Source organism: Pan troglodytes, chromosome 7 (genome assembly GCF_028858775.2).
Source record: "Pan troglodytes isolate AG18354 chromosome 7, NHGRI_mPanTro3-v2.0_pri, whole genome shotgun sequence".
Lineage (NCBI taxonomy): Eukaryota > Metazoa > Chordata > Mammalia > Primates > Hominidae > Pan > Pan troglodytes.
The window spans coordinates 74,244,123-74,267,810 of NC_072405.2; the positions used below are offsets into that span (position 1 = coordinate 74,244,123).

General features: G+C 42.0%; 1 protein-coding gene across 2 annotated transcripts in view; it reads right to left on the reverse strand.

Moving 5' to 3' along the window:
• Window positions 1-1,525: 1,525 nt before the first annotated feature.
• ARMC1 (armadillo repeat containing 1) overlaps window positions 1,526-23,688 on the reverse strand; it is a 31,707-nt gene continuing 9,544 nt past the window's right edge. For both annotated transcript variants that reach the window (XM_519788.8, XM_063816330.1), the window contains exons 3-7: window positions 21,349-21,440; window positions 12,317-12,506; window positions 4,490-4,606; window positions 4,330-4,404; window positions 1,526-3,652 (exon numbers count right to left, since the gene is read on the reverse strand). In XM_519788.8, the coding sequence (XP_519788.2) occupies window positions 3,461-3,652; window positions 4,330-4,404; window positions 4,490-4,606; window positions 12,317-12,506; window positions 21,349-21,440 (666 nt within the window). In that variant the 3' untranslated portion in view covers window positions 1,526-3,460. The remainder of the gene's footprint in view (window positions 3,653-4,329; window positions 4,405-4,489; window positions 4,607-12,316; window positions 12,507-21,348; window positions 21,441-23,688) is intronic.

Below are 23,688 nucleotides of genomic sequence, written 5' to 3' on the forward strand. Positions count from 1 at the left end.
CCACAAGAATTGCTTGAACCCTGGAGGCGGAGGTTGCAGTGAGCCAAAATCGCACCACTGCACTCCAGCCTGGGCGACAGAACAAGACTATCTTGGAAAAATGGTTACCACTTGAGAAACAATAAATCCATTGCACACTGGTAAATTTTTAGTTTTCAAAGCACTCATCTCTCACTGGATCCTAATTAATGGCCCCATGAGGCAGAGGAATCATCTCCATTTTAATAAATCTCCAATTTAGAGATTAAATAAATCTCCAGTTTAGAGATTAAAATATTGCCTAGGATCACACAGCTCATGAGTTATAAAACAGAAAATCAAAACCACTATTTTATATATATCATATTCTCCTGTAAAAATTCTGTAAGAATCAGGATAATTCTAGCTCCATTCAATGGAGCAAATATTATGCCCCCTCCTATTTTTTAAAAATAAAAACCAAATGACAAAATAAATGAAGACATTTGAGACACTTGCTTTTTTTTTTTTTTTTTTTTTTTTTGAGATAGGATCTCGCTGTGTCATCCAGGCTGGAGTGCAGTGGCATTATCTCGGCTCACTGCAGCCTCAATCTTCCAGGCCCAATCAATCCTCCCACCTCAGCCTCCCAAGTAGCTGGGACTACAGGCACTTGCCACCATAGCTAGCTAATTTGTTTTTTTTTTTTTTTTTTTTTTTGTACAGTCAGGGTTTCATATGTTCCCCAGGCTGGTCTCAAACTCCTAGGCTCAAGCAATCCTCCCACCTTGGCCTCCCAAAATGCTGGGATTACAGGCATGAGCCACTGTGCCTGGCTGAAATTTGTTAAATATTGATAAATCAGAAATAAGCATGCCCAGAAAAAATACATATAACATTTTTCCTTTTGCCCAACAAGTATATTTATGTTTTACTGATTTTTAAAAAAACTTTGCTCATTCCCCCTAAAAAAAAATCTGAGCATTTACTATAAGTCAGGCACAGCTACAAGGTTAATGTGAAGACTCACATCATTATTGTACTCCATAAATATGCACAAATATTATGTGTCAATGCAAAACGAAACTTAAAAAAGATTATCTTCTCAGAGAGCTTAGCAGGGGAGAGACACTGGTAAATATGCAATTTTGATATAATGTGATAGTTGCTACAATGAGTATATGCACAGGAGCAGCAATCCAATCTGGGGAGAGGCAGGTGTGGTGTCAGGAAGGAAACGAATGGAAGATGCATGGGAATTAGTCAGGTAGCACAACTGCAGGGAACTGGGAAAGTGTGCCAGGCAACGTGTGTACAAACAGGCTTAAGAGTAATCAACATAGGGAAACATCACACACGAGGGCATATCAGGGGGTGGGGGGAAGGGGAGGGAGAGCATTAGGAAAAATACCTAATGTATGCGGGGCTTAAAACCTAGATGACGGGTTGATAGGTACAGCAAACCACCATGGCACATGTATACCTATGATACATTCAGCACATGTATCCCAGAACTTAAAATAAAATTTAAAAACAAATAATCAATAATGCTTATACCACAAGTATATAATATCCACTCGATTTTAATTATGTTACCTTTTATTATTTTACAATGTATTTCAAAAAATGCTGTTACAGTTGTCTTAACTACTCTATATGATCTGGAATAAAGAACTCTTAGAATTAGAACACACAAACACCAAGCTGTAATACCTACTTGTCCTGAAACATTACTACCAAAGGGATGTAGTTTTTAAATAAGCAGATGTGTGGCAATGCAAAATAAAATACAAATTTGTTAGAACAGTAAAGTTTGCTTTAATGGCTATAGAAAGAAGATGGTTTTATTTTCTTTTTTAAACACATCTGGTTCTGGCAGCAAGTTATATTATGCATTTAGAGCAGCAGGTGCCCTGAAAGTTATTGTTGTTTTTTTGTTTTTTTTTTTTCAGTTTGTGCGTGTCACTTGAATCAGAAACCAAACACATGTAAAAAAATATCATCCTCAATGCCCCCCATTAACTCTCTCTCCAGAAGGTGACAATGTTAGTGAACTCAAGACTCTCACTGATGATGGTATTTTACAATGAAAACACAAGGAAACCCTTTGAGGTCCAATTTTCACATCATATTCTCCAAATAGTAAAATAGCAGCTCTACATGTTGATGAAAAGAAATTTCAATTTCTTCCTATTTGTTTTTACTCATATCAACATTAATATGTATCTGGATTTATTAATTTCCAAAAAGAAAATTTTAGTTTCCAAATATTTCAGAAATTTAATAAAGCATTACATATATGTAATTAGCACTTATCTACCAAAAAAACATATGTGTATGTATTTATTTATCTTACCTTCACTGAAGTTCTTTTTTCTGGCTGGACATGAGAAACAGGATTAAGTGATCAATGCTGGCTTTATTTCTTCATAAGCAGTAATTTGGGTCTTTTTCATTCAACACAACGCAGCATTTTCATAATAAATTCACAAAAGACAATACAAAGAAACACCTACTGAATAGAACTCTGTCGAGCAATTCATGTTTTAAAGTTGGACTCTATACCAAACTGGCATTATGGTATTATAGGCATTTGATTTTTGTTTTCTTATTTTCAGTTTGTCAGTTTCTTTACTACCATTATTTTTTTCTAGCCGGAGATAACGTATAATCACAAAGTAAGGCCTAGAGACCATTTATAGTTGTTTGCAATATCATGATCACATTAACTCTCAAGAATTGATATAAGCCAAAGTGAAAAGAAGTCAACTAGAACCACATTTGGTCACATTCAAACAGTCTCCAAAAACACTTCACTAATATACATGTTTCCTTCTTGACTGATTTTGTGTTAATTTTATTAAAATTATAATGAATAAGGCTGCAAAATTTTTGTAGAGTTGTTTTTCTAGGGGACTACTGTGTTCAAATGAATGTTTTTAATCTGCAAAATGTCATTAGTAATGTCCTTTCTATAAACACGGTTGGCAAAATAAAAAGGCACAAAAGACGGTAACAAGAAATGTTTTCAGCTTTCAGTGAAGAGTACAAAGCATGTACCCTTCATGAAGAAAAGCACAGTAAAATATTCAGTAATTCATGCACAACTTGAGCTACAAGAAAACTTCTCTTCAGGTAGGTCCTGAGGCTTGAGAAGAAAATGAGTTTTCCTAATCACATGCTTCATGTAAAATAAAATGTAAAGCTGCACATACACACGTGGTTTTAACAGTGGACCCATGGTTTTTAAATATGAGGCAATTAAATGAAAGAAAACAAACCAAAATACTTTCATAAACAAAGCAACTCCATCTGTAGCCTCTGTCCTTTTTACCACTCAGTGGGGTAAAATGTCCAATAAAATGTGAAATGCAGCATATGCGATCATGTAATCTAAAAACTTTTCATGATAACTTATTGCAAATTGCACTTGACAGTTCACCACAACAATGGAAAACTGGCCCCTTGTTGGTTCACACAGTCCTTGAGCCCAAAAGTGAAGTCACCAATAAAATGATCTGGATAAAAAGTTTGCAGCTGTGCTAAGCCAGCTAGCTCCACCTTCTGGGTGTGAGCCGACCCGGGACACCGCTTTGTCCTGTTCCTTTGTGGGACTCTCATCCTCAGGCAGGTAGTCAGGTAGCTCTGTGTTCTGTTCAACTTCCACAGGAGTATCTTGGAATGGGACCAACATCTGATACAGAAAATATTGAGAGTTATTACAAAATCAACTTTACTCCTTATTCTAATTACCGTGGTTATTCTCAGGGTAAATTTTCCTCTTACATGACAGTAGGCCCAATTGCTGAGCACTGTGTCAATACAGAAAGGAGTAAGCAGAGTACAAATAAGAACTCAGAAGTTGATCTGCTGAAATTCTAGGAGTAAATGAGCAACCTCTCTCTGTATAATAATGACTAAAGCAAGTGTCTAGCCACTGCAGCCACTGGATAGCCATGGAACCTCCCATCTATGAGATGGGAACCCAAATGAGCTCAAGGTATATTTGTTTCCCCCATCACAAAGCTAGTGAAAAGAGTAGCAACAGACAAGGATTTTCACCCTATTTACTTGCCCAGTGGTTACACCTTTATTTTTTGGATTGTCAAGATTAGTTAAGATTAGGAAGAAAGTGTTTAAAAATAAATGCAAGGAAGACACATATCCTTTATTTCCATGTAAAATCAGCAAGAGCAGACTCTGATATCCACAAAAGATCTCTCTATATTTCTAAAACAGTTAACTGTTAACCAAGAAACAGCACATCCTTACATACTTGGCACTATTAATTTAGAAATACTGGCAATCTGCTAGCCATAAAAAATAATTGAGAGTGAGTTGGATATAAAGAAAATTAAATACAACTTTTACCTCTTCTCCACTTTCACTTTTCACAACTTGCTGAGCTTTCATAACCTTGGTTGATGCTATTGCTGATGCCAAAGCCTAAGCCAAGATAAAAAGGAACAATTTTGAAATTGATTTGTTTACCTGTAATCTCAAACATATTCAGCCTTTTTAAAATACTTACCTCAGCTTTCAAATCTGAACGGATTCGCACCACACACCTTTGAACAGCCATTTGAAAAGTAAAGCTAATAACACCTTTAATTTTTAACAAAGCCTCTTCACATAGATTTCTCCGAGACTGAAAAAGTAAAAGCAAATTGTTATGAAAACAGGTAAATAAAAGGTAATAAATCAGCGAAAACCAAGCTATATTTTGGAGGGGGGAAGAGAGCAAATGACCTATTTCAGTTTTACCATCTTATTTCAGGGCACAGAGTGGGGGAGTGCTTAGTCAAATTTTTTAAATTTTACAGGATCAACAGAATAGTAATTCCTGCTAAATTTTTAAAGCTTCAATACTAATATGTAGTTTTAATAATTTTTTATCAGAAAGAAGTTAGCCAATGTTAATTTACATCTTAAATAAAGCAGAACACAACACAGGGGGAAAAAATACCAAAAAGCAGAAAAGCAGAGGTTCTTCTAGCTCACGGGTGGGGAAAACTATAGTCCACCAGCTGTTTTTGTAACTAAGTTTTATTGAAACACAAGCACACCCACTTGTTAACATATTATCTGAGGCTAGTTTCACGCTAAGGCAGAGTTAGTAGTTATGACAGAGACCATCATGGTCTACAAAGCCAAAAATATTTACTTTCTGGTCCTATAAAGAAAAGGTTTGGCCAGGCACGGTGGCTCATGCCTGCAATCCCAGCACTTTGGGAGGCTGAGGCGGGTAGATCATGAAGTCAGGAGTTCAAGACCAGCCTCGCCAATATGGTAAAACCCCATCTCTACTAAAAATACAAAAATTAGCTGGGCATGGTGGCGTGTGCCTGTAGTCCCAGCTGCTCGGGAGGCTGAGGCAGGAGAATCACTTGAACCCGGGAGGCGGAGGTTGCAGTGAGCTGCGATTATGCCGCTGCACTCCAGCCTGGGCGACAGAGCAAGACACCATCTCAAAAAAAAAAAAAAGAAAAAAGAAAAGAAAAGGTTTATGATCCACACGCTAGCCTAAAAATCTCCAGGGATAAATTCCAATAGACTGAAGTTAGAATTAGTGAGCATTCAGTGTTTAAGTCACTATTCCTTAAATCACCTGGTATTACAAATATCACTGCATCATCCATTTATGGCATTCTTATGGTTACTATTGCATTCTCAAGGGTTAGACATATCCTCTGTGTGGTTCTCATTTTCCTAATACTCTTCAAAACACAATATAACATGTACCCTTCAATACCTCAATGCAGGGTACTACATTATCCTGGTCTTCCACTTTCCCACTGATTATTCCAGCTTTGTCTCACCTTAACTCCAAAGTCCAGTTCCTAAACTGATTTTCTTTCTGCTTCAAACCTCAGAAGACTATTCTCATCACTTTAGCCATCACTAACATTACTAACTCCAATATGACTTTCTTATTTGTCTGTCAGACATATCCACTTGACCATCAAGTGGTCATCTCAATACAAGATCCAAAGTGAAAATGGAAAAAGTAATTGCATTTTCTCCTCATAGCTCCCTCCACCTCTGGCCCACACACCAAATCACACTCTCTACATTTTCTGATTTCTGTATTGAGACCAAGTTTTGATTTATATTTCTGAGGGGTCAATCTGCAATTGACCCACGTGCCAAATCTGTAGACTATATCCAGTTTTCAACCTTATTTCCACATCCTTCAAAACAACTGCTCACACCATTGCTCATCTCCCTACTTCTGCATTTCAACACTACTCAGGGAGACCTGGGACACGTCAGTCTGTGGCACAGCACAGGCCCACAGTGGGCTCATCTAGTGCACCGTGTCTGGACCTTGCTCTGCAGGGGCCTGCATTTGGTGAAGCCCCTTAGAGGATTGGTGCCAAATAGCACCATGTTTATCTCTTCCACATATTCAACACCAGGTAAACTTGAAAGTGAAGTAAAGCTCACACAATATATATAAGTTAGGATACTATTAATCTGATCCCTTATTTTAAATGTGAGGAAAGTGAAAAGTTGAAAAACAACTTGCCTGATTTACCACAGGTAGAGTCTGGTACTAAATGCCAACCACATGCAACAGTGAGAAACGAGATTCATAAGTCTAATTTATCTTTATTTTAACATAAATTAACACATTTTTAGCAAGCTTATTGCCTGCCTCCTCCAACTATGCTAGCTCCAAGAGAGCAAAAAGTTTTGCTTTTTGGTCATCGCTGTATCCCTGGTATCTAAAATAATGCCTAACATTAGGCGCTCCTTTTTATTGTAAAAATTAGTACATTCTACCATGTGAACTTTCAGATCGGGAAATAAAGTTCCAAAATCATCAGACTGATTGGCATTATTTTAAGTCCACAAATTTAGGAAGAACTAACATCCTTACAAACTTTCAGAAACAGGCATTTCATTCCATTTATTCCAGTCTTCTTATAATACTGAAGACCTTTAATTTTTTTTATTAAGTCTTGTATTTTCTTATTAAGAATACCCTTGCTACTATCACACTGGTCATTAAGTTTAAAAAAACAAAAAGAAAAAAAGAAAAAATACCCCTGCACTCTTCCTAGCTGTTTGTTTTGTTTGGGAGAGTAAAACTACTTTTCTCCTTTTAAGAAGTAACTGATTTCCATATATTTAATAATGTCACTGGATTTTTAAAATATTTTTAAGAAATTTCAGATCATTCTCCTGGATTTTCTATATTTACAGCTATATCAATAGCAAATTATCAAATTATTGACTTACTGATATTATACTAAAATATTTCACTATGTTAAATCATATTTACAAATCCAGGATAAAACTAGATTGTTTCTAGGAAATTATAATATTGTGATTAAAAGTTCGATTCTGGGCCAGGAGCGGTGGCTCACACTTGTAATCCTAGCACTTTGTGAGGCCGAGGCAGGTGGATCACCTGAGGTCAGGAGTTCAAGACCAGCCTGGCCAACATGGCAAAACCCTGTCTCTACTAAAAATACAAAAAAATTAGCGGGGCGTGGTGGTGGGTGCCTGTAATCCCAGCTACTTGGGAGGCTGAGGCACGAGAATTACTTGAACCCAGGGGGTGGAGGTTGCAGTGAGCTGAGATCACGCCACCTCACTCCAGCCTGGACAAAAGAGCAACTCTGTCTCGAAAAAGAGTTCAATTCTGAAGTCACACTACCTAATCCAAAAAATGTTGACTAAGCTAAAGTTACATAGGTAGAGTAAACAGTTAAGTTATTTGACCATTCTAAACTCAACTTCCCCTTCTATTATAAGCTAGCACTTTGGGAGGGCAAGGCAGGCAGATCACTCGAGGTCAGGAGTTCAAAACCAGACTGGCCAATATAGTGAAACCCCGTCTCTATAAAAATACAAAAAAATTGGCCGGGCATGGTGGTGGGCATCTTTAATCCCAGCTACTTGGGAGGCTGAGGCAGGAGAATTGCTTGAACCTGGGAGGTGGACGTTGCAGTGAGCCAAAATTGTGTCACACTGAACTCCAGCCTGGGCGACAGAGTGAGACTCTGCCTCAAAAAAAATAAAGAAAGAAAGAAGATATACATCTCTCTGTGCTGTCAGAAACAAATGAGAGAATCGATGGAATAAACTTACCACTAGTGCCAGGCTATGTCACCAAAAAAAGTTAACATGATAGTACAGTACTAGAATTAACTTGCTAATATTTCATTTTGGACTTTGGTAATCATGTTTTTACTATATATTGGCCTATATATTTGTTTGTTTGGTTTCTGCTCTTTTTTTTTTTTTTTTTTTTTTTTGAGACGGAATCTCGCTATGTTGACTAGGCTGGTCTTGAACTCTTGGGCTCTAGCAATCTTCCTGCCTTAGCCTCCCATATAGCTGAGATTACAGGCATGTGCCACCACACCTGGCTAGCCTATATTTTTGTGTGTGCTTTGCAGGGTTTTATTACTTGATTTGTGCTAGCTTTAAAAAGAAACTATATTATTCTTATTCATTAAAATTAAACACATGGTATTGGAGATATTTTATATATCTTAAGATCTTCCAGTGAATCAATTTACCTTTATCAGAACTTGCTTTCTAGAAATTGTCTTGTGACCCCACTTCCAGTAAGATAGCTGTGGACTGATTGGGGTCTGACAATATGCATATGGAAGGCTTATTTACTAAACCCCATATCCTGAGCCTAAGCACCTAAACACAACTAGAAAAAGCTGTGGGCCAGGCGCCATGGCTCAACGCCTGTAATCCCAACACTTTGAGAGGCCAAGGCGGGTGGATCACAAGGTCAGGAGTTCGAGACCAGCCTGGCCAATATGGTGAAACCCCGTCTCTACTAAAAACACAAAAATTAGATGGGCATGGTGGCGGGCGCCTGTAGTCCCAGCTACAGGGGAGGCTGAGGCAGGAGAATCATTTGAACCTGGGAGGCAAAGGTTGCAGTAAGCCGAGATCACGACACTGCACTCCAGCCTGGGGGACAGAGCAAGACTCTGTCTCAAAAAAAAAAAAGAAAAAGAAAAAAGCTGTGAATAATCTAATATAATCTACCTGGCATTGCTAAAGAGGTAAGTGGTAATCTACCAACTGCTACCCCTAAATATGTAAAGTTATATAACTTATCTCTGTGCAAGGTAACTTCAGGGGAACTTCCAGCTGCAGTCCAGATGGATTAACAGGGACCAGATTTAGCCTCTAGAATTAAACAACTAAAAATACAGACAAAATTAAAATTTTTTTGTGTGTGTGACGGGATCTCGCCCTGTCGCCCAGGCTGGAGTGCAATGGCGCAATCTCAGCTCACTGCAACCTCCACCTCCCAGGTTCAAGCAATTCTCCTGACTCAACCTCCTGAGTAGCTGGGATTACAGGCGTGCACCACCACACCCTGCTAATTTTTTGTATCTTTAGTAGAGACGGGGTTTCACCACGTTGGCCAAGCTGGTCTTGAACTCCTGACCTTGTGATCCACCTGCCTCAGCCTCCCAAAGTGCTGGGATTATAGGCGTGACCCACTGTGCCCAGCTGACAAAATAAAATTTAAGGCCGGCTGCAGTGGTTCATGCCTGTAATCCCAACACTTTGGGAGACCAAAGCAGGCAGATTACCTGAGGTAAGGAGTTCAAGACCAGCCTGGCCAACATGGCGAAACCCTGTCTCTACTAAATACAAACAAATTAGCTGGGTGTGGTGGCGGGCACCTGTAATCCCAGCTACTTGGGAGGCTGAGGCAGGAGAAAGACTTGAACCCAGGAGGTGGAGGCTGCAGCGAGCCGAGATTGTGCCATCGCACTCCAGCCTGGGCAACAAGAGCAAAACCCCGTCTCAAAAAAAAAAAATTTAAAAACCAATGATTTCCAGACACTAGAAAACATGCTTCTATCTGGGCTTGAAGTTTTATTTATGGCATGACTTTTAGCTACAAATTCAATTTCTTTAGCAGATATACAACTAATTGGGTCATCTGTTTCTTCTTGAGTGAGCTTCGGTCATCTGTGTCTTTCATGAAACCTGTTTCATTTACATTATGAAATTTATTGGCATAAAGGTATTTAAAATATTCACTTATCCTTTTTTTTTTTTTTTTTGAGATGGAGTTGTGCTCTGTCACCCAGGCTGGAGTGCAGTGGTGTGATCTCCACTCACTGCAACCTCTGCCTCCTGGGTTCAAGCGATTCTCCTGCCTCAGCCTCCCATGTAGCTGGGATTACAGGCCTGCACCATCACACCTGGCTAATTTTTGTATTTTTAGTAGAGATGGGATTTTACCATATTGGCCAGGCTGGTCTCAAACTCCTGACCTCAAGTGATCCACCTGCCTCAGCCTCCCAAAGTGCTGGCATTACCGGCATAAGCCACCGTGCCTGGCCCTCACTTACCCTTTTGATGTCTGTAGGATCTATAGTGGTATCCTCTCTCATTTCTGATATTGATAATTTATGACTTTTCTCTTTTATTCTTGATCTGTCTGACTAGAGGCTTATCAATTTTAACAATCAGGTCAAACACCAGCTTTTGATTTCATTGGTTTTTCTCTATTGTTTTTCATTTCCCTGATCTTTCTTGTTTCTTCTCTTCTGCTTGTTGTGGCTTTAATTTGTTCTTCTTTTTCTAGTTTCTTTTTTTTTCTGAGACAGGGTTTTTGTTGCCTATGCAGGAGTGTGTAGTGACACGATCATAGACCACCATAACCTTGAACTCTTGGGATCCAGTGATCCCCTTCAGCTGCTTCTATTTTCTTAAGGTAGAAGCTTAAGTCACTGACTTGATACCCTTTCTTTTTTGTATATAAACAGTTAGGCATCTGGAGCTAATGAATTTCCACTTTAAACTTTGTTTAACTACTTCCAACAAATTTCAGCTACATTTTCATGTATGTATCACTTTCACTTTTATTACACTTTCACTTTTTTTTTCTTTTTTTTTTTTGAGACGGAGTCTCACTTTGTCACTCAGGCTGGAGTGCAGTGGCGCGATCTCGGCTCACCACAACCTCCACCTCCTGGGTTCAAGCGATTCTCCTGCCTCAGCCTCCCGAGTAGCTGGGACTACAGGCGCACCACCATGCCCAGCTAATTTTGTATTTTTAGTAGAGATGGGGTTTCACTATGTTGGCCAGGCTGGTCTCAAACTCCTGACCTCATGATCCATCCGCCTTGGCCTCCCAAAGTGCTGGGATTACAGGTGTGAGCCACCATGCCCGGCCTACACTTTCATTTTTATTCAGTTCACTTTCATTTTTATTTTTATTCAGTTCAAAATGCTAATTTCTCTTTTATTTACTGACTCATAGATTACTTTAGAAATGTGCTATTTAGCTAGGTGCAGTGGTTCATGCCTGTAATCCGAGCTCTTTGCTGGGTTGAGGCAGGAGGATTGGTTGAGGCCAGGAGTCTGAGACCCGGCAACACAGCAAGACTCCATCTCTGCAAAAACTTAAAAATTAGCCAGGCATGGTGGCACATGTCTACAGTCCCAGCTACTCAGGAAGCTGAGGCAGAAAGATTACTTGAGCCCAGGAGTTCGAGCCTGCAGTAGACTATGATTGTGCCACTGCACTCCAGCCTGGGCCACAGAACAAGACCCTGTCCCTGAAAAAAGAAAAGGAAAAAAAAAGAAATGTGTCACTTAGTTTTACAAATGTGGGGGAAATTTTTCAGATATCTTTCTGTTACTGATTTCTAATTTGCATTCACTGTGCTCAAAGAACATGCTTTGGGCCGGGCATGGTGGCTCATCCCTGTAATCGAGCACTTTGGGAGGCTGAGGCAGGCGGACCACCTGAGGTCAGGAGTTGAGACCAGCCTGGCCAACATGGTGAAACCCCATCTCTACTAAAAACACAAAAATTAGCCAGGCATGGTGGTGCACACTTGTAATTCCAGCTACTCGGGAGGCTGAGGCAGAAGAGACACCTGAACCCAGGAGGCGGAGGTTGCAATGAGCCAAGATTGCACCACTGTGCTCCAGCCTGGGTGACAGAGTGAGACTCCATCTCAAAAAATATATAAAAATAAAATTAAATTAAATTAAAATTAGGTTAAATTGGTTGATAGCATTATTTGAGTCTTCTATATTCTTACTGATTTTCTGTATGCTTCCTGTATTGACAGAGTTGTGTTAAAATCTCTATTTCTAACTGTGGATTTTTCTATTTCTCCCCATTTCTCTAAGTTTTACTTCATATATTTCAATGTTCTATTATTAGGGACATACATATTTTAAATTCTTATATCCTATGATTAACTGACCTCTTTAGCACAAAATGACCCTTTTTATCAGTAAAATACTGATATCGAGATTTATTCTCAAAGACTGTTAGCAAGTGGCACTGAAGAAACTATTCAGTAAACATGATTTCTCTTTCCCATCTAACAGACCTTACCGTATCATCAAGGCCATCTATATGCAAAACCACTGTTTTGGCACGTTTGTTTGTAGTTCCCAGAAAAAACTGAGCTTTCCTTCGACGTGAATTCATCTCATTAAAACTATCACCATCTGCCATATTGGAGGACTGAAGAATGTCATAGATTTCAGAGGCCAGAAGTTTTGTTTCTCCTGGAGTTGTAGTTCTTGAAAAGAAACACATATATAATTAGTCTTGTCACTTCTACTGATTCTGTAATTTTATTTCTCCACTAAAAGGAGCCTTGTTTCTTTTACTCTAATGCCTTGTTCAATTTAAAAGCAATAGCAGTGAATCCTAGAATAATCAATAATGTAGAAAAAGCATCTTGTCTATAATAATCTTCTAATTTCATTTTAAACTCGTGGCTCATTGAGATTCAAAATCCAACACTATAGAGGTATAAAAACACATTTGGCCAGGCACAGTGGCTCATGCCTGTAATCCCAGCACTTTGGGAGGCCAAGGCAGGTGGATCACTTGAGGTCAGGAGTTCAAGCCTGACCAACATAGTGAAACCCCATCTCTACCAAAATACAAAAATTAGCTGGGTGTGGTGGCGCATGCCTGTAATCCCAGCTACTCAGGAGTCTGAGAGAGGAGAATCACTTGAACCCAGGAGGCAGAAGTTGCAGCAAGCTCAGATCACACCACTGGGCTCCAGCCTGGGCGACAGAGGGAGACTCCATCTCAAAAAAAAAAAAAAAACCACACATGTTTAATAAAAATAATCAAATACAAAATCAACTAACAAGATCAGGTTGTAACATGTTCCTGTATTATAACATTCAACTCTCAATTTGAAAGTACCTTGACTGTTAAGAAAATACAACATATAAAAATCCAAAAGGAGAAACCAAATTTGAAAAGGATCATTCATACTATCAACTAATTTCAAGATTTCTTTGTATGTTAAAACCAATTTTTTAATTTACATTTTTTACATATTACAAATTATGTGTTTATCATAAAACCACAGCTCTAACAAAAGTTTTCATTCTTAAGCTTTTAAATCCTACTACAGATCCTCACATCAACATCTAGGGGACTGTGCTGTCCAATAATCTTTCTGCAATGATAGAAATGTCCTATAGCTGCACTCTCCACTCACATGAGGCTACTGAGCACTTGAAATGTGGCTAGTGCAACTAAAAAAAATTAATTTACCTTTAATTAATTTAAATTGCCAAACAGAGTGAGTGGCTAACCATACTGGACAGCACAGTCTAATGGCTCTTATTAGTGGAACTGAACAAAGAGTAAGTACATGTAACTGTAAGAAAAGAATCCTCATTTCACCTATCAATGGGCTCAACTAAGTCCAAACCCTTTAATGTACACTCAAGGCCTTAAAATCTGGCCCCATTTGGCTATCTCCATCAGCTCATTTTGTCCTTCTATTATTCTTTGGGTTGACTATGACACTTGGCCATCTCCTACAAAGACCATGCATTTTTATATGTTCTTTGTTCTAGAATGCTTTCTACCCTTAAGTTTTGTTCAGGTCTTTCCTCAGCTGGAAGAGCTTCACCCGGACTGCAGGCTTTCCAACTCTTATTTCAATGCTTGAAGGCTCAGCTTGACCAACACCTTCTATATAATGCCTCTACCTAATAACCCAATTCTCCCTTTGCATTCAGAGTACTATGCTTGTACTTATACTACTGATCTTAATTTTCTATTTCTTTTATAAGTATATGAACTCTTTAAGAGGAGGAAGGTATCCTTTTTGTACCTTCCATAGAACCTAACAAAAATGTTTGCAAGTTATTTAGTGAATGAGTAGGAATACTTCAATTTCTGATACTCAGATTGTATATGTTCTAGCTACTTAGAGCTTTAATTCCAGGGGTGATAATCTGACAGTATTCCAGACACTCAATTACTATATCAAGTGCTTTTCTGAGCCACTGTTGACCACAGAGATAAGTTACTTTGGGTGACTTTAGCCGTGTGTTACAGAAAGCTATCAAAAGGACTAATTTGTACTAGTTGCCTCAGCATTTTTATTGATAGCTATTTTAGAGTTTATTGAAAAGTCACTGCAGTTCTCAGATATTTTAAATATTAACCAAGAACAAGTTATAAAGAGCATGAAGAGACAATGATTAGAGAAACTTATGAATTTAAGGTAAAAAAAAAAAAAAAAAAAAAAAACAGGGCCAGGTACAGTGGCTCATGCCTGTAATTCCAACACTTTGTGAGGCTGAGGTGGGTGGATCACCTGAGGTTAGGAGTTCGAGCCCAGCCTGGCCAACATGGCGAAACCCCGTCTCTACTAAAAAAGCACAAAAACTAGCCGGGCGTGGTGGCAGGCGTCTATAATCCCAGCTACTCAGGGGGCTGAGGCAGGAGAATCACTTGGACCTGGGAGATGGAGGTTGCAGTGAGCCAAGATCCTACGACTGCACGCCAGCCTGGGTGACAGAATGAGGCTCCCTCTCAAAAAGAAAAAATGAATAAATAAAATAAAATAAAATAAAGTAGCCAGGTGTGGTGGTGGGTGCCTGTAATCCCAGCTACTCAGGCGGTGGAGGCAGGAGAATCACTTGAACCCAGGAGGCGGAGGTTGCAGTGGGCCGAGATCATGCCATTGCACTCCAGCGTGGGCAACAAGAGCAAGACTCCGTCACAAAAAAAAAAAAAGAAGAAGAAAGAAAAACTGTATTATTGTCACTCCTTTCCATTGTCAATAGTTTTGCATCAACTAAAAAATGAATCATAACACATAATAAAACATCCAATAACTGTCATACATTTTTTGAAAACCTGGATTATTTCAAAACTGTTTAATATGCTTAATGAAGCAAGAGTGACAAAAAATATTAAAATACTAAAACATAAATTATCTTTCTGTTTTGCATAAAAACTGTAACAGTAATTCCCTCTCCCCTCTCCCCTCTTCCCAGTCTCCCTCTGATGCCGAGCCGAAGCTGGACTGTACTGCTGCCATCTCCACTCACTACAACCTCCCTGCCTGATTCTCCTGCCTCAGCCTGCCGAGTGCCTGCAATTGCAGGCACGCGCTGCCACGCCTGACTGGTTTCGTATTTTTTTGGTGGAGAGGGGGTTTCGCTGTGTTGGCCGGGCTGGTCTCCAGCTCCTAACCACGAGTGATCTGCCAGCCTCGGCCTCCCGAGGTGCCGGGATTGCAGACGGAGTCTCGTTCACTCAGTGCTCAATGTTGCCCAGGCTGGAGTGCAGTGGCGTAATCTCGGCTGGCTACAACCTCCACCTCCCAGCCGCCTGCCTTGGCCTCCCAAAGTGCCGAGATTGCAGCCTCTGCCCGGCCGCCACCCCGTCTGGGAAGTGAGGAGCGTCTCTGCCTGGCCGCCCATCGTCTGGGATGTGAGGAGTGCCTCTGCCCGGCTGCCCAGTCTGGGAAGTGAGGAGCGCCTCTTCCCGGCCGCCATCACGTCTAGGAAGTGAGGAGCATCTCTGCCCAGCCACCCATCGTCTGAGATGTGGGGAGCGCCTCTGCCCCGCCGCCCTGTCTGGGATGTGAGGAGCGCCTCTGCCCAGCTGTGACCCCGTCTGGGAGGTGAGGAGCGTCTCTGCCCAGCTGCCCTGTCTGAGAAGTGAGGAGCCCCTCCACCCGGCAGCCGCCCTGTCTGAGAAGTGAGGAGCCCCTCCGCCCGGCAGCCGCCCCGTCTAAGAAGTGAGGAGCCCCTCCGCCCGGCAGCCGCCCCGTCTGGGAAGTGAGGAGCGTCTCCGCCCGGCAGCCACCCCATCCGGGAGGGAGGCGGGGGGCAGCCCCCGCCCAGCCAGCCACCCCGTCCGGGAGGTGGGGGGCGCCTTTGCCCAGCCGCCCCTTCTGGGAAGTGAGGAGCCCCTCTGCCCGGTAGCCACCCTGTCTGGGAGGTGTACCCAACAGCTCATTGAGAACGGGCCATGATGACGATGGCGGTTTTGTCGAATAGAAAAGGGGGAAATGTGGGAAAAGATAGAGAAATCAGATTGTTGCTGTGTCTGTGTAGAAAGAAGTAGACATAGGAGACTCCATTTTGTTCTATACTAAGAAAAATTCTTCTGCCTTGGGATGCTGTTGATCTATGACCTTACCCCCAACCTGGTGCTCTCTGAAACATGTGCTGTGTCCACTCAGGGTTAAACGGATTAAGGGCGGTGCAAGATGTGCTTTGTTAAACAGATGCTTGAAGGCAGCATGCTCCTTAAGAGTCATCACCACTCCCTAATCTCAAGTACCCATGGACACAAACACTGCAGAAGGCCGCAGGGTCCTCTGCCTAGGAAAACCAGAAACCTTTGTTCACTTATCTGCTGACCTTCCCTCCACTATTGTCCTATGACCCTGCCAAATCCCCCTCTGCGAGAAACACCCAAGAATGATCAATTAAAAAAAAAAAATTAATCACACCTAAAATATACCTTTAATTCATGACAACAACACACACTGGGAACGACTAGACAGGGGCAAGGGTTGAAAAACCAACTGTTGGGTACTACGCTCTCTCTCCGGGTGACAGGATAATTCATGGCCCAAACCTCAACATCAAGCAATGTACCCATGTAACAAACCTGCTCATGTACCCCTGAATCTAAAATAAAAGTTGAAATTATTAAAAAGAAAAAAAAAAAACAAAAAAACTGTAACAGTAGTTCTTAGCCAATTAAGGCAATATACTAATTAATCCTTTTTTCGGCGGGGGTGGGGGAGGGAGCGGACAGAGTCTCACTCTGTCGCCCAGGCTGGAGTGCAGTGGCGCAATCTTGGCTCACTGCCACCTCCACCTCCCGGGTTCAAGCGATTTTCCTGTCTCAGCCCCGTGAGTAGCTGGGATTACAGGTACGTACCACCATGCCTGGCTAATTTTTATATTTTTAGCAGAGACGGGGTTTCGCCATGTTGGTCAGGCTGGTCTCGAACTCCTGACCTCGTGATACGCCCGCCTCGGCCTCCCAAAATGCTGAGATTACCGGCATGAGCCACGGCGCCCAGCCATTAATCCCTTTAAGAACCTAATGTAAGGCCAGGCGCAGTGGCTCACACCTGTAATCCCAGCACTTTGGGAGGCCGAGGCAGGTGGATCACAAGGTCAGGAGTCTGAGACCATCCTGGCTAACACGGTGAAACCCCATCTCTACTAAAAATACAAAAAATTAGCCGGGCGTGGTGGCGGGCGCCTGTAGTCCCAGCTACTCGGGAGGCCGAGGCAGGAGAATGGCCTGAACCCGGGAGGCAGAGCTTGCAGTGAGCCAAGATTGGGCCACTGCATTACAGCCTGGGTGACAGGGTGAGACTCAGTCTCAAAAAAAAAAAAAGAACCTAATGTAAAGTGTCTCACCAGAAAACTCCAAGTGAAAAGTTTTCCACATCAATTTCAGTGGAATTATGTCCCCACCCAAACCATCCATTTTCTAACAGTCTCAACACAGACATTTAAATTGTTTTTAAAGTTGATTTCAAATTAAACAGGGAAGGAGAACTATGATGTCAAGAAACTATCCCAATGTTTGGAAAAATCTAATAAAAAGGTAACTGTCGGGTCGGGGCGGTGGTTTACACCTGTAATCCCAGCACTTTGGGAGGCCGAGGTGGGCGGATCATGAGGTCAGGAGACCGAGACCATCCTGACTAATGCAGTGAAACCCCATTTCTACTAAAAATACAAAAAATTAGCCGGGCGTGGTGGCACGTACCTGTGGTCCCAGATTCTTGGGAGACTGAGGCAGGAGAATCGCTTGAACCCGGGAGGCGGAGGTTGCAGTGAGCCGAGATCGCGCCACTGCACTACAGCCTGGGCTACAGAGCGAGACTCCATCTCACAAAAAACAAACAGACAGAAAAAGGCAACTGCTGGTAAAAGCATCATAGGTATCATTTGAAAACAGGGATACAAAGACAAAGATATTTACATCTTTGACTTAGTAATTCGCCAGTAAAATCTGTTAGGAAAATAGTCCATGAAACAAAAATAATCCAAAACAAAAAAAGCCCTAGAGGCAGTTAAGCAAAGAAATTTTAGAGCAGGCCAGGGGTGGTGATTCACCCCTGTAATCCCAGCACTTACAGAGAGGCCGAGTGCAGGTGGATCACCTGAGGCCACGAGTTCGAGACCAGCCTGGCCAATATGGTGAGACTCCGTCTCTACTAAAAATGCAAAAATTAGACGGGTGCAGTGTCACACACATGTAGTCCCAGGTACTCAGAAGGCTGAGACAGGAGAATCGCTTAAAACCGGGAGGAAGAGATTGCAGTGAGCTGAGATCACAGACATTGCACTCAAGCCTGGGTGAGAGTGAGACTTTGTCTCAAAAAGAAAAAAAAAGAAATTTTCGAGCAGCTGGGCATGGTGGCTCACACCTGTAATCCCAGCATGTTGGGAGGCCGAGATAGGAGGATCACTTGAGTCCAGGAGTTCGAAACCAGTCTAGGCAACATGTCGAGACCCCATCTCTACAAAAAAATACAAAAATTAGGCCAGGCGCAGTGACTCACGCCTGTAATCCCAGTACTTTGGGAGGCTGAGACGGGCGGATCACCTGAGGTCAGGAGTTCAAAATCAGCCTGGCCAACATGGTCAAATCCTGTCTCTACTAAAAGCACAAAAATTAGCCGGGCATGGTGGTGGGTGCCTGTAATCCCAGGTACTTGGGAGGCTGAGGCAGGAGAACTGCTGGAGCCCAGGAGGCAGAGGTTGCAGTGAACCAAGATCGCGCCATTGCACTCCAGCCTGGGCAACAGGATGAGACTCAAAAAAAAAAAAAAAATTAGCAGGACATGATGGCCTAAGTCCCTGCTGCTCAGGAGGCTAAGGCAGGAGGATTACTTGAGCCCATGAGGCAGAGGTTGCACTGAGCTAACATCGTACCAGCCAAGGTGACATATTGAGACCTGGTCTCAAAAAAAAAAAGACAAGAAAAGAAAAATTTTAGAGCAGCACTCTACATCAGAACTTTCTGAGATGATGGAAATAGTGTCACTAGCCACATGACTAAACACTTGGAATATGGCAAATGTGACTGAGGAGCTGAGTTTTTAATTTTAATTAATTATTATTATTATTATTAGTTTTTTTTTTTTTTTTTTGAGAGGGAATCTCATTCTGTCGCCCAGGCTAGAGTGCAGTGGTGCGATCTTGGCTCACTGCAACCTCTGCCTCCCGAGTTCAAGCGATTCTCCTGCTTCAGCCTCCTGAGTAGCTGGGAGTACAGGTGCCCGCCACCACACCTGGCTAATTTTTATATTTTTGGTAGAGATGGGGTTTCACCATGTTGGCCAGGCTGGCCTCGAACTCCCTACCTCAGGTGATCCACCTGCCTCCCAAAGTGCTGGGATTACAGGTGTGAGCCACCACTCCCTGCCATTAATTTTAATTAATTTAAATTGCCACATGTTGCTATTGATTACCATACTAGACCCGTTTCAGAAAAAAAAGGAAGATGCTTCTGTTGTCATCCTTAAGCCAGCGCTCCTCTTCCTGGTTAATCACTGCTTCTATCCCTCTGACTAATCACTTCTCTAGCATCCTTTCTGAACTGAGGTCCTGTAAAAGAATTTAGTTCCATTTAAAAAAAAAAAAAAAAAAACACACAACTATCTGGGCAGGGTGTGATGGCTCATGCCTGTAATTCCAGCACTTTGGGAGGCTGAGGCAGAAGGATTGCTTGATCCCAGGACAGCAGCCTAGGCAACACAGTGAGACCATGTCTCTACAAAATAATTTAAAAATTAGCCAGGTATAATGGCACATGTCTGTAGTCCCAGCTACTTGGGAGGATGAGGTGGGAGAATAGCTGGAGCTTGGGAGGTTGAGGCTGCAGTGAGCCATGATCATACCACTGCACTCTAGCCTCAGCAACAGAGTGAGACCCTGTCTCAAAAAACTAACCAAACAAACAAAAAAACCCAGAGTTATTATTTTCTCAATTACTCCAAGGATAGTATAGAGCTGAAACCATTCCAGATACATTGCACAGAAGATAATCCATTATATCCAATGGATTCCTTAGGGCTTTAGGGCTTAATTCTCTTATAAACCAGTTCTAGTGGCTTCCACATTAGCAGCAACAGGATGAGGGGAGAAATAGCCAAGTATTCATATTCATATTAACAATGTGCAAAGTGGGGGTAAGCATGCTTATGATTGCCAGTATAGCTACTGAGGCTACTCGCACTATTTTAATTATAAACTTAAGAATTTACTACAAAACTATATTACAGAGTCACACAAGCTTCTGTCTACTTAGATAAACAAAGCAGTTACAGATGAGAGATCAGCAACAATGGTTATATAAATTTTATTTTTTGAGACACAGTCTCGCTCTGTTGCCCAGGCTAGAGTGCAGTGGTGGGATCTCACCTCACTGCAATCTCCACCTCCCAGGTTCAAGTGATTCTCCTGACTCAGCCTCCCGAGTAGCTGGGATTATAGGCACGTGCCACCACACCAGGCTAATTTTTGTATTTTTACTAGAAACGAGATTTCACCACGTTGGCCAGGCTGGTCTTGAACTCCTGGCCACAAGTGATCCGTCTGCCTTGGCCTCCCAAACTGCTGGGATTTCAGGCATGAGCCACCATGCCCAGCATGTATGAAATATTAAATGCCTCTACCAGCACCATCTTAACTTTCTTATTTTATAGTTCCACAGTTTTACCATTTTCCTACAGTAATAAATTACTTCGTGACTAATTTGTAATTTTTCTCTACCTAAAATTGAAATTTTTTTTTTTTTTGAAATGGAATCTTGCTCTGTCGCCCAGGCTAGAGCGCAATGGCACGATCTCGGCGCATCGCAACCTCCACCTCCGGGGTTCCAGCGGTTCTCCTCCCTCAGCCAGCTAAATGATTAAAAACAGTTAACTACAGGACATTAAAACATAGTATTCCAATAATAGTAGTAATCATGCCTATAATTCCAGCACTTTGGAAAGCCAAGGTGGAAGGATCGCTTGAACCCAGCATGGGCAACATAGTGAGGCCCTGTAAGTAAGTAATATAAGTAAGTATATAAATAAATGAGACACTGTCTATTGTACTTACTTCTGTATAACATTTTGTAAGCTCAACATCATACCCAGTTCTCCTTTCATCTTTTCTCTGTTTGCACGGCATTCTGCCAAGTATCGAAGAGCCTACAGCAGAAGAAGTAATAAGTTAATTCGTCTGTCCAGACTATTCAAAATTGAAACTACTACTAATTTACTGCAAGAAAACAAAAAAGGAGAAAATAGGTTTTTGTTTTTAGAATAAAATCCTTTAAATGAGATGATTCAGAATTATTCCCTAGGGAAGAAATGATCCTTTGAGCTGTAGTAGCTGATCTACTCTTCGAAATGAAGGTTCCTAACTTAGTCACAAGGTCAAAATTAGGTTGTTCTGGTTTTACTTTCACCACTTCACAGGGATGAAACTATATTCCATTTAGTGGGGAAGTGAGCTGTGATTGCGCCATTGCACTCCAACCTGAATGACAGAGTTACTGTGCCTCAAAAGAAAAAAAAAAGGTTGGGGGGGGGGGAACGACGTGGGCACAGTGGCTCACACCTATAATCCCAGCACTTTGGGAGGCTGAGGTGGGCAGATCAAGACCATCCTGGCCAACATGGTGAAACCTCACCTCTACTAAAAATACAAAAATTAGCTGGATGTGGTAGCATGTGCCTGTAGTCCCAGCTACTTGGAAGGCTGAGGGAGGAGAATTGCTTGAACACGGGAGGCGGAGGTTGCAGTGAGCTGAGATCACGCCACTGCACTCCAGCATGGCAACAGCGAGACTCCATCTCAAAAAAAAAAAAAAAAAAAAAAAAAGGCTGGGCGCAGTGGCTCACGCCTGTAATCTCAGCACTTTAGGAGGCCAAGGCGGGTGGGTCACGAGGTCAGGGGTTCGAGACCAGCCTGACCAACATGGTGAAACCCCATCTCTACTAAAAATACAAAAATTAGCTGGGCATGGTGGCAGGTGCCTGTAATCCCAGCTACTCAGGAGGCTGAGGCAGGAGAATTGCTTGAACCGGGGAGGCGGAGGTTGCAGTGAGCCGAGATCGTGCTGCCGCACTCCAGCCTGGGCGACAGAGCAAGACTCCGTCTCAAAAAAAAAAAAAAAAAAAATGCTGGGCGCTGAGTGGCTCACGGCTGTAATCCCAGCACTTTGGGAGGCCAAGGCAGGCCGATCACTTAAGGTCAGGAGTTCGAGACCAGCCTGGCCAACATGGCAAAACCCCGTTTCTACTAAAAATACAAAAATTAGCCGGGCATGATGGCACGCACCTGTAATCCCAGCTACTCGGGAGACTGAGGCAGGAGAATCACTTGAACCCAGGAGGCGGAGGTTGCAGTGAGCCGAGATCACACACTGCACTCCAGCCTGGGCGACAGAGCAAGACTGCATCTCAAAAACCAAACAACCAAAAAAAACCACCATCCATATCAAAGACATCATAATTATTTGCTGAAAATCACTAATAAAGTTCCAGGAGAAGCCAGAAAAAGGCATTATATAAGGTAAGAACAAGAATTACGGTAGTTTTCTTATTAGAAACCATACATGCCAGAAGACAACAAAGTAAAATCTTTTTTTTTTTTTGGTGTGATGGAGTTTTTGTGCTTTCGCCCAGGCTGGAGTGAAGTGGCACAAACTCAGCCTACTGCAACCTCCACCCCTCGGGTTCAAGCGATTCTCTTGCCTCAGCCTCCTGAGTAGCTGGGATTATAGGTGCCAGCCACCACGCCTGGCTAATTTTTGTATTTTTAGTAATGATGGGTTTTTGCCATGTTGGCCAGGCTGGTCTTGAACTCCTGACCTCAGGTGATCCACCTGCCTCGGCCTCCCAAAGTGCTTGGATTACAGGCATGAGCCACCACGCCCAGCCAAGACCCTGTTTCAAAACAAAAACGAAAACAAAACCCAAAAAACAAAAATGAATCTATATTGGGGAATAAACAACACCAGAAATGTAAAAATGAAGGTAAATATAAAAGACCTTTTTTTGCTAGGCATGGTGGCTCACGCCTATAATCTCAGTACCTTGGGAAGCTGAGGGGGGCAGATCACCTGAACTCAGGAGTTCAAGACCAGCCTGGCCAACATGGCGAAACCCCGTCTCTACTAAAAATACAAAAATTAGCCAGGCATGCTGACATGCACCTGTAATCTCAGCTGCTAGGGAGGCTGAGGCAGAAGAATCATTTGAACCCGGGAGGCAGAGGTTGCAGTGAGCTGAGATTGCGCCACTGCACTCCAGCCTAGGTGACAGAGCAAGACTCCATCTCAAAAAAAAAAAAAAAAAAGACATTTTAAAATTTTTAATCTCTTTAAAAGATAATTGACTGTTTAAGGCAAAAATATATACACTGTAGGTTTTTAAACATATGTAGAAGTAA